Source organism: Corella eumyota, chromosome 4, assembly GCF_963082875.1.
Source record: "Corella eumyota chromosome 4, kaCorEumy4.1, whole genome shotgun sequence".
NCBI classification, from domain to species: domain Eukaryota; kingdom Metazoa; phylum Chordata; class Ascidiacea; order Phlebobranchia; family Corellidae; genus Corella; species Corella eumyota.
In genome coordinates, this window is record NC_137493.1 from 5,511,667 (window position 1) to 5,522,952 (window position 11,286).

General features: G+C 31.6%; 1 protein-coding gene across 2 annotated transcripts; it reads right to left on the reverse strand.

Annotated features, from left to right (window-relative positions):
• Positions 1-275: 275 nt before the first annotated feature.
• On the reverse strand, positions 276-7,732 carry LOC145749478 (homeobox-containing protein 1-like). 2 transcript variants are annotated; one of them, XM_082565250.1, is made up of 11 exons: positions 7,509-7,732; positions 7,178-7,316; positions 6,545-6,622; positions 5,742-5,892; positions 5,401-5,625; positions 4,255-4,377; positions 2,951-3,041; positions 2,718-2,845; positions 2,414-2,509; positions 2,194-2,321; positions 276-1,941 (listed from the first exon to the last, which is right to left on the reverse strand). In XM_082565250.1, exons 1-11 carry the CDS (start codon positions 7,658-7,660, stop codon positions 1,696-1,698), a joined length of 1,557 nt encoding a protein of 518 aa, XP_082421376.1. In that variant the 5' UTR covers positions 7,661-7,732; the 3' UTR covers positions 276-1,695. The 2 variants fall into 2 exon arrangements, with proteins under 2 accessions (XP_082421376.1, XP_082421379.1); XM_082565253.1 differs by having other exon boundaries at positions 1,791-1,951.
• Between the last annotated feature and the right edge of the window lie 3,554 nt (positions 7,733-11,286).

The window sequence follows — 11,286 nt, forward strand, 5'->3', positions numbered from 1 at the left end:
TTTTATTTAAATTATAGATCAAATACTGTTTTGTGTCAAGTTTTTTTAAGTATAACTTGATGCAACGCGTAATATCCGAAAATCAACAAGCCAGATTTTATGTTGAAACGCACTTCACAATAAATGCAAATTTACTGCTCAGCGGCGCCAACTAGCGGAAGCAGTAAAACGCATTATAAAAAAAACATAAATATAAAAAAATTTACATAGTTATATTGGCTACTATCTATATTAAAATTATTGTAACTGAACATATCAAATCAATTGTGTATTATTAGAGTTGTATTTATTGTACATTACCGAGAAAATGTTGTCTTCCAACAACACAGACTCAACTCATGCAGATAAAAGATAGCACCGTCGTGGGTTTAGAACAGATATAAAGCGGCCACAAATAAATAATAAAACATAAAAGTAAAAGGGGGAATGGGCAAAAGTATAGTAAAGTGTAATTTTTCTTAATTTTTTTCAGGCGTCTATTTTTTTTGACGACGCCAAAATATTGCTCTTAACATAAAAAGTAATCTCAACAGACATCCATATAATTTAACATTTAAAAAAATTCACAATGATTCTTACAAAGCGCAGGGGATTGTATTAGACACTAGGTGCCGATCATACAAAAAGAAAACGAGTTTTGGTGTATAGTTTGATTGAATTTCTTAAAAATTAAATAAATTAAAAATGTTTGAAAATATTCAGAACAACATTGATTGTTGTAACGCTTATCCCTTTTAAGTCGTAATTTAGAAGAAGAAAAAATTAAGATTCAACAATTAAAAAACATTCTTTTAACGATAAATGGAGTAAAAACGTTGCCGCTATAGAGCTATGCTCTCGTGCACAAACAGGTAAGAAAATATTTAATCAAGTGGCGATAAAATAGCACAAACACAGCTTAGCTGCACAACATAACATTAATAATAATAATAATAATAATAATATAACGATGCAGTAATTTATATATATCTACATAAAAGTTTTAAACAACGTGCAAAAGTCACAGAAAGATAGAATACAAAATTTCATTGAAATTTTAGGCGATATTTCAACCATAGGCGTCTAAAAAAAGCGGGCTGTCGCAAAATATTTAACCAAAATTGTTTAAATTTAATTTTTTTTCTTCCCTATATTAATAAAAAAAAAGTTGACATAAATTAATTTTAGTTTATATTTTTAAGATTTTTTTGTTGACATAAAATTTAAACTACTTGTAAGGAGACTGTTCTTAAACGCCTGCGCCTATCTATATAACACACAGCTATATACAGCTCATAACACTGGTAAAAAAAAACGATTCAGGAGAGAAAAAGGCGATTCAGAGAATCTGGAAAATTAATACAGAAAAAAGAGCAAATGTGATTATTGCCTTGAAAAATTAATAATAATAATAATAAGTCAATCGAAAGAGAGAATAAAATAGAACTAACTAAAAAAGAACAAAAATGCTGGGGGAGCGCAGTGATTAAAAGTGAAAAGCAACAAAAAAAATGTAAAATAAAGAAGAAAATTCAGCCCCGAAGCACCTACAGATATGTCGGCATACAAGAACGCGGAAAACTTTTTGGTCTTGAACGCGGTTTAAAACAAGATCGTGAACTCTGTGTGCGAAGTAGATTTGGCCTAATGCGACTAAGGCCAACTGCAAGCATTTCAGAGCAATGTTAAGTATACAAACCCTATTTAAACGTACAGTTAAGCTACATAACCCTGGCACTCGGTCATCCGTTCCGAGCCTCGGCCCGCGACCACTCTGTGCATGTGATTCGCCTCCTGCGCGCGCCTGATGACGTCAGAATGACGCTGCACAAACGCGTCATCATTGTCTTCAGCGTCGTTGCTCGATTCGACGTTGTGAGGGTTAACCAAGGCAAGGATGGAATTGTTGACGGCCGCCATCTCTAACGCTAATGTCATCTGTTCTTCTTTAATCGGCATGCCCTGTTATATTCTATCAGTTAAAAGCCATATTTTACATGGATTCTTAAAGTGGTTTACTCGCCAATTCTAACACAATTTTTGATATTGTCAATTAAACTAGGATTTGCGTTGTTGTAATAATCCACAAGTAATAAGGACAAATGACGCTGCTTTGAAGCGGTTTAATATACCAAACTAACAATAGAATGGCCAGCAATGCACTCTGCCTGCACCCAAACAACTGATATAATAACTAAAATTGTTTTAACTTACTCTGCTATCGTTGATGTCGATTGGATGACTATCATTTGAATTACAGGAGGGGGAGGGTGAAGTGGTTGAACTTCTGCGCGGACTTAACATCGAGGAATGCTGGTGCTGGCTCATCGACTCTATATGCTCTGTGTAAGTAAAGATATCGACTTTATTTTTATAATAATGTTGGTATACTGAAGAATTTGAAACCTAAAAAATAATTTGGCTTCGATTTTACCTATGTGTCTTCTACGTTTGTCGTCTTTTCTTCGGTTTGCAAACCAGTTGTAGACTTTAACGGTGGTCACTTTGTCCAACTCGGACAACATACAACCTAAATAAATGATCATAAAATTAAAATAAATATTATAGTTTAAAAACCCATTCAAAAATTACAGACAAAAATAACAGATATAATAACAAGTACAAAAATTCATTAAAATATTAACAATGCTACTAGTCGAAAGAGTGAAATGCTGCCAGTAGGTCTGCCCTACCGAACTATAGAGCTACCAATTGGATGTAAAAATTAGCAAATTTACCCGGTTTTTGGGTTTGGATTACTCTGTTACAAGCCTGTGCTATTTCCTCGCGTTTACACTCATCTGGGTAGGAGTTTGCATTGTAATAATTCTCTAGAATGGAAAGACATTCTTTGGGCCACGTAAACCTGGATTTGTAATAAAAATATTTAGTTTTTGTAACAGACTATCCGTTTAACGGAATAAACGCTTTTTTACGAAAACCGCGAGATGGTGATAAAGAGCACACTCACCTAGCTCCACGTTTTGACTTCAGCAACAGATTATTCATCCCCTCCTCTGACTCATTACTTCTGTACACAATTGGTGTAACTCCGCCCATACCTGAACAACCAATCACGTTACTAGTTAAGCATTACGTCATTATAAACCTAGGTATGCCCAAAAAATGTTTTTTCTTATGAAAACAAGAACTCGTTAATTGGTGTATTTCAGGTTTTGTTTTTTTGTAATTATGTTTTTTTGGTGATTAATATACAAAAGGAACAAAACTGTTTCGTGGTAAAAATAATTGTCAACTAGTCAATTATTTTCAACAAGAAAAGAAGATAATATGCAATATTCATAATACAAACTTGGCAGTTGCTGTTTGCAGTTACGTAACCGGGTTTCGAAAAAAAATAAAGAAGCAAATAAACACGGTTGTTTATCGGAAGGCGCAGACGGCGTGAATTTTTAGTCAATAAATAATAGATTGTCGAGGTGTGATGGCAAATTGTGAGATGCGATGGTAATTGATGCGTTATGTCGCCCAAAATACATGTTTATCTCAAACGCGTTGACGTTCGATTAACTAACGATAAGCAATTTGTCAGACAGAACTCGACAATTTTTCCAGTAGTTTTAGCGCATCTTTTTTGCCGCAAATACACTATATCAAGCCCAATCTGTTATTAATATTAACGATCGAGGTATTTCGTCGTAAGGAGAAGGCCGCAAGAGTGATCGCCTGTTAGGCTAGTAATTCATCATTCATGCCTTGCCATTATTTATTAATACTTATCATAAACATTTGGAATCGACATTAAAGACGAACACGCATTTTGCTGGGTCGAATATTTAATAAAAACCGAACTAAGGCGGTAAATAATAAATTGATCTTCTCAGTTCGTTCGAAAATAAATCCAGCAAAACGAGGGTGCTGAATTTTTAATATCCGATCGTCGATTTTGTTTAAAGTAATGTGACATAAGCGATTGCTCTATTTGAAATGTTAATCTTTTGCCAAATCGTGTGTTTGTTTATTGTTTAACGAGTGTTTGGTGTGACTAATAGAGTTTAATCAATCTTAGAAATAAGGAAAGAAATTGGTTGAACATGAATTTTTGTCACGCTTTTAAAATGACTGATATTTAATTATAAGCTCTTATTGTAAAACTGACAAAATGGGCATAATTCAAATTAAATTTTAAGTATTTCAGCTTTAATCTGGGATAATAACATTGCTTTTAAGCTGTGCAATCGACTTTTACAACAAATCAACTACTTTTTGTGAAAAAATTTGAATTTAAGAGTTTAGGAAAATTTTTGTCTTTACCGTTAACTACGCCGGCCGGTTTTCGTTTTTCGATAATATACCAGGTATACATCGCCTTCTTTTTCTGCCCACTGATGTCTTGGGGTTGGGCAAGCCACTGGGAGATGTAGCTCTGACTTATTGCTAAAAATAGAAAGTTTAAATAAAATTTTTAAAAAGTCATAAATATGTAAAAATTTATAAAAATAAATTTTGAAAAAAAAAGTAAAAAAATTGCCTAAAGTTACAAAACGAATAACAATAATTTTAAAGGTAATAAAAAAATACATAAAATTTTAAATGCCATTTTAAAATACTAATAAATCTAATAAGTTAGCAAAAACAAATTCACTATTTAATTATTTAAGAGTAAGGCACTACCAGTCTTTGCATATTTTTAAAATATACTCGAAATATAATACACTTGTGGTAAGACAAGTAGGCGTAACGTGTTAATAAATGCTACATACACATAACGTACCGAAATCTTTATTAGCTAGTTTATTGTATGTTTAGAGATTAGGTAACAAAATAAGAATGTTAATCGTTATTGGCGATAGGAAAAAATGTAATCGGATTATATTGTAATTATTATACCAAAATGTAAAGGCAAATTATTACCGCAATTAAACATTAAGAGTTAGTTTCTGGCTTTTTTTTTAATTAAAAAATTTTGCATGTAATTTTTAAATTTTTTGAAGACCTTGCAGTTTTTTTACTTTTTTTGTGATTTATTTAAAAGTTAAGGTTCATATATACTTGTGTATTCATAAGCGTATACCTAGCTGATAAACTAATTTATCTATTATGGTGGACCAAATTTTTTCATGCATGAATGTTGTTAAACTAAAAATGTTTAAAAATGTTTTTTTTTTTAAATATTAACTATCAATTTTTAAAAATGTTTTTATTTCCTAAATAAAGAATATATTAAAAAAATTTTATTAATTTTTTTTTGACTAATTTTAATCACTTCATTTTTTTAATAATTAATCTTAAAATTAAAATATGTCATGACCATTATGAAAGTTTAGTAATTGCACGTTATTTATAGACTTTTGCAAGCAAGCAAAATTGCAAAGAAATTTGCAAATTAAAAAAATAAATATTAAAATAAAAAAATTTGAAATGCCGCCGCCGGGAATCGAACTCGAAAAAATTGCTTACCATTTCTCGTCGCTTTGGCAATCGCAGACTGCGAAATATGACGTTCACTGATAAACTTTCGAATGTCCTCCTTGACAGAGTTTTGGTCTCTTCGGAAGAGTTCCTCCAGTTCCTCCGTGATGTCGATCTTCTCGTCGTCTACCTCCACGACCGTGTTCCCACCTCCTCCCCCGCCTCCCCCTGACATCATGCAAGGAGAAGATGAGGACATTGCTCTCATTAAACCTGGATAAAAAAATTTAAAAAAAATTTAAAAAAAAATTAAAAAATAGTAAATTAAAAAAAAAATAAGCAAAAAAAAAAAATAAGCAAAAAATCAAAATTTAAACAAATAAATTTACCTCTACCGTTTAGAAGGTTGGGGTAGTGCGGTACATTCCCGTGGCCGAAACCGTTCTGTAAAAAACTTGCCGCTGTTGCCACGGCGACGGCTTGTGACGTGTTCGGCCATGCGCCAACTACTGGTGGCATTAGAGTGAGCTGGTTAGGATTCTAAAAAAAATTACGAGTTTTTAAATATTTAAAAAATTCAATTTAATCTACAAAAAATTCTTGAATAAATTTTAGATCATAAATTTTTTTCTTTTCAAGTTTTATATTTAAATGTATAAAAAATTACACGTCAAAGTGGTCGTATTAAGCATTACTACGTGTCTTGACAAAGTAAAAACCGCAAAAGCGATTTAAAATTTACCGATTTTAGTCAAAACTTCTCGTAAAAAAAACTTGAAAGCCCACGTAAATGCCTCCTACTTAATAATTGAAATTTTCAAAATAAAAAAATCGTGAAACTAAAAAACTTCAAACATTTAATTAGGAATAATTACGAAAAAAATTGTTAAAGTGCTTAATAGTTGCTTTGGTAAATGTCGATAATTATGTTTACAAATAAGGCGAAATATTTAACCGATAATTTCAAAACTGATGACCAAATTTAGTAAAAAAAATTTTTCAAAGAACATTTTTTAAGTTTAAAAAAGGGTTAAATTATATAATTGTTCTATTAAGTTAAGTAAAAAAACGCTATTACTTGAGTTTAATTTTAATTTTTTTTAAAATAATAATTTAATTAAAAAAAAAATAATTTATTTTTTTTTTAATTCCCCCAAAATAATTAAAACTTTATTATTATACAATAGCTTACTTGCAAATGGGCCCCAAACATAAGTGGGTTTGGAGGGTTAAGATGATGGGGTAAACTAACAGGGGTGTTCATTTTTCCCTGAAAAAGAAAAAAAATATTTTGACAAATCACAATTTACAACTGGCACAATTTACAACTACCAAAAATATCGTGTTATATAATATTTTTAAATATATATATATATATATATATATATATCCTTAATGCAATTAATAAACTTATGACGTCATTATATTAATTATTCTAACGTATTTGATCAATAATTAGCTCGTTTATGGTTTAAACGGGCCCACGTAAATACTTGATATTAAAAATATGAATGATCATGCAAGCAATTTGTGGACGCAATTAAATGCAATTAGGCACGATGTTGCAGGCAATTATAAAGATGCCATTTTAAAAAATCCGGGCCAAGGTTCTTAAATGTAAATTATTGCCTTGGTCTGATGATAGTTTTGGTAAATAAAAGAAAAATGGTTTATAATTGTTAACCATTTTCTGTATTATTTAGAAAAAAATATTTTAAATTTTTTTTCGAATTGCGTTTTTTTATATAACCCTTCTTCCCTTTTTTTCTTAATTCTTGAAAAAAAATTTCTTTAATTGAGGAGCGCAAAATACTTCGGAACTTACGTGCTGCGGTGGCGGGGATTGCGGACTCGGAGCCTGGTAGTCGTTCTCCTTTGTTCCCGAGCTAGTGGAATGACCGTTGCTCATATTGTCACCCGGCGATGCTTCGGTGGCTGTCGGTTGCGGGTTAGATGACGTCACCCTAAAAAAAGCAGAATTTCAAGTGAATCAGTCGAAATGAATAACAAACAAGATGGAAATCTTCCCTAAATATCAATCTAAAAACAGTTAACCGCGCCGAATAAACATCATATATCGAAACAACGAGATAATTTTGGAAATGCCAAAACTTACAACTTGGAGTAACTAAACCTAGGTTTAATTTTAAACCTACCCGGAGGCTGGGCTGCCGAGTCCTATCTCGTCCAAACGTTCCATCTCCTCAAGGCCTTTAAGAATCTCGTCCTTATTGAGACCGCTCTGCTTTAATTTCTGCAGGAGCACGATCTGGTTGACCGTGAACCTGGGTGTCTCGTTATCATGCATGCTTGCTTATATAGAGCGATGGTTAGTTACATTAGCGTACATGCGGGTCTATTACCACAACGACCTAATAGCCTGTAAATGAAATACGAAAACACGGTAATTCGGTTGTACCCTTTTGCATAGGTTTGTAAGCACCATTTAAAATGCTCTGCTAATCTATTTACAATAAATAAAAAATATTTTTTTTAAAATGGGTTAAAAAAACATACATAAAAACTTACAATAACTAACAAAAACTACATTCAGTTTAAATTTTTAACTTTTCGTTTTTGAACAATGGTTTCTTTTCCTGCTTATTCGCAAAGAAAGTTTAACACAAAAAATGACTAATTTTAGTCAAAAAAATAACTTTTTCAAGCTACTAACAGAAACTTATTGTTCGGTATGGCTAATTTTATTTCCTGCTATTGTCTATAATTAAAACGCGAACTAATTTTATGGCCATTTAATTACTCATTTCGAGCAGCAAACTCGAATATGCATTGACCGTGCGTGTTATGCGTTAAAAAGTATGACTAATCAACATCTTGCATTGAAAATGCAGACAACTCGTGTTTACATAAGGTTAAACTATACGGAAGTGGCATTTACAGAGCCTTGATTTTTCGTCTGAGAACATAATACAAACATATTTATATTGTCAGGCAAACAATGCACAATATGACAGCGCGCTGTGTTAAAAATAGATTTGGACGTTGCCGCCGAATTTGAGCCTAGAACTGTCTGCGAATTACGCCATACCGTATCGTTAATTACTATTACGTGTTAGCGAAATTAATAAAGTTGCATTAATGCGATTAATTATATCAATGCATAACCCAGTTTGGCGACAATATACTTATTATAGTTTATTAATTAAAAATAATGACTTGACATTATTATATAATTAACCTAATCAGTTAAATAACAGTCTACATAACAGTATATAAAAGTAAATGCATAAATTAATTAATTTGGCTACTAACTACTTAACTAAAATTCCTGAAAGGCTAATGTTAAAAACTTGGTAAAAATAAACCTGATAAAACAGTCCTAACATTACCTCATCGTTTAGAAATCAAGATCAATCAATATTAACGAATCAATTTAATGAAATATTTAGACAAATATCGGCTAGATGAGACACCATTAGTAAAACGACTTAACCTATAGTGTAACATATAGTAACCACATGACTTTATTTTAGTACTTGGGATATTTATAATTTTACTAATCCAAACTACGCCTTAACAAGCAGAAATTACCATACCATAGTGTATGTAACTATATTTGTTAAGAAAGCCTTTAAAAATGCGAATTTCAGACTTACGCTTAAGAATATACAAGACTAACACTTATTGTATTACGAAATTTTTCTAGATGTTATTTCAATATATCAGCAGACGTATAATCAACAATTCAACTACCTGGCTTACTTATTAATAAAACATATATCTAACTAGATCGCTTAAACCAGTTCGGGTAATCATTAACGTAATAATAAATAGAAAAATATAAGGGCGGGTATATATGCAAACTAAAGCGAATATAAAATTGACCGCTAAAAATGCTCGAAAACTGAAATTAGTTTATTTCATATTCAAATAAAAAAATTTTTTTTTACAATTTAAAGACATTTTTTGTAAAACGAATAGTTGTCTAACACATTTTTATCTTGCTTAAGCATAACTATTACTACTTTTTAAACATGATATTACGACACAGTTACTGTCAGTAATTAATATAAACGGGCGATGTATCATTAGTTAAATTCCTTATAAAACTTATTAAAAGTTGTACTTTACCCTTTGCCACTAACCAATAATAGTCACCCCCATACTAAAACTATCTGTATATGAATCTTTTAAGCCACGTGACCAAATATTTATTGATAATGCAATAAACAAAAGACGAAAACAAATGCAATACTTGGCCACAGTAATTACTAATACCCGTTGCCCCAATATCGTATTATCAGGATTTCGATAATAATAATTTATTAAACAAAGCAAGGGCCGTACACATTTGCGTATATTTTAACCAGTGCTTACTACCCACGGGTCCTATGATTAGTGACTTAATTGCTCTTAATTAATGTTGTGGGATCGACGGTATATTACCATACCCCTGGCTCTGACAAAAATTCGTCGATAAAGGTATATCAAACATGAGGTAATGGAAAACAGACTAACGATCTATTAATAGGTTATAGTTTTTTTTTCTAAGTTTGTGAAGACTTGACATTTTTGTTAAAATGTAAACTAACGTATTTGATTAACATTATCTATTTCACTAATACAAAAACTAATCCAAGTTTGATTTTTTCAACTATATATGCAAAAATAAAAGATCATAAAACACCCGTTGCAGTCACATGTATATGCAACAAATTCAAAAAAAAAACTGGTCCTTATATCTCTATAAAACCCAACTTAAGTTGCATTATTTTTTCCCGTCCATCTTGCAATACATTTATAACCAAATGGTCGACAACCCAATACGAAGAAACAATGCTAAATGCTCCCACATACTTGAGCATGATCTAAACCAAATTAAGTCACGTTTAAGCCCAATTATCGACATTAGTACGATTCCTTGGCAAGTCATAATTACCAGCGCTACCACGCCAGGACAAATTGATAACAAAATCACATAGCTTCGTTAAGTGCCTGAATACGATCGTTAATAATTAGACGCTCACGAAAATATTCTAATTACTTGTTTTGGCGACGCGAGAACGCAGCACAAAACCGAAATGTTTTTCGTTTACAATCTTTTTGATCATGCAACTGCGAGAAATCAGGCGCTTTAGGTTGGTTGGATTGCGAGAGCGCGTTAATAACAGTCGAACAACTCTATTAATAACCAACGCTAGCAATTATCATATAATTCTCAGCAAAAATGAGCATTCCTTTCTTGCTAGGCCCAAATATGTCGACACGCATACCTTTAATACGAATTGCACGCAATTTTTGTTTTATTACAAAAAAAAAACGCAATTCCTTTTCCTTGCTTACTTAATAATGTAAATCTAATTTACAAAGCTACAAACATTCTCTGTACAAATACAAACAAACAAGCTATCCAGACCTGCCATTTAGCCCTAACCTATTAGTTAAATTATAACTTTAAAGACGCAAACAAATACTAATTATTGTAAATACGAGACATAATAATTAGACGATTTTTATTATTGCCATGTTTGCTATGCGTTAAAGCAGTTATTATTAATAACGCAAGAGTTCGAATCGGGTCGTAGACATATTGCTGAGTTATTGTATTTGCAATTAAGTTAATAAAGACCTGTACACTGTAATATCAAGTCGCCAACCAAAAAAGTTACGTTAAGCCTCAAATCCTATGTTATTTAACGTAAAGTTGCGAATAAGCTAACAATATTTAAACAGTTACTAAACAATCGACAAAAAACGCGTTCATTAATCTTGTTTATTATTGCATTGCAGTTGTAGACAGATTTCAAGTTCACTAACTGTTCGAAATTTACGAAGCGATTTGTTTTAAATCGAAACAGCGGAAGAGGGTTATGTAAAATTTATGTGAAGCGAAAAAGGTTGCTGATAACAATTACTCGAGCCCGCGTATCGGTTTATGTTATTTGCGATACGTAATCCAAGTCAAAAATACAC

Coding starts and splice junctions, on each gene's coding strand:
- LOC145749478 (XM_082565250.1), bottom strand. CDS start 7,660: ATGCATGATAACGAGACACCCAGGTTCACGGTCAACCAGATCGTGCTC. Junction 3,042..4,254: donor ACCGGCCGGCGTAGTTAACG/GTAAAGACAAAA, acceptor TTGGTTGTTCAG/GTATGGGCGGAGTTACACCA. Junction 2,322..2,413: donor CAAACGTAGAAGACACATAG/GTAAAATCGAAG, acceptor TTACTTACACAG/AGCATATAGAGTCGATGAGC.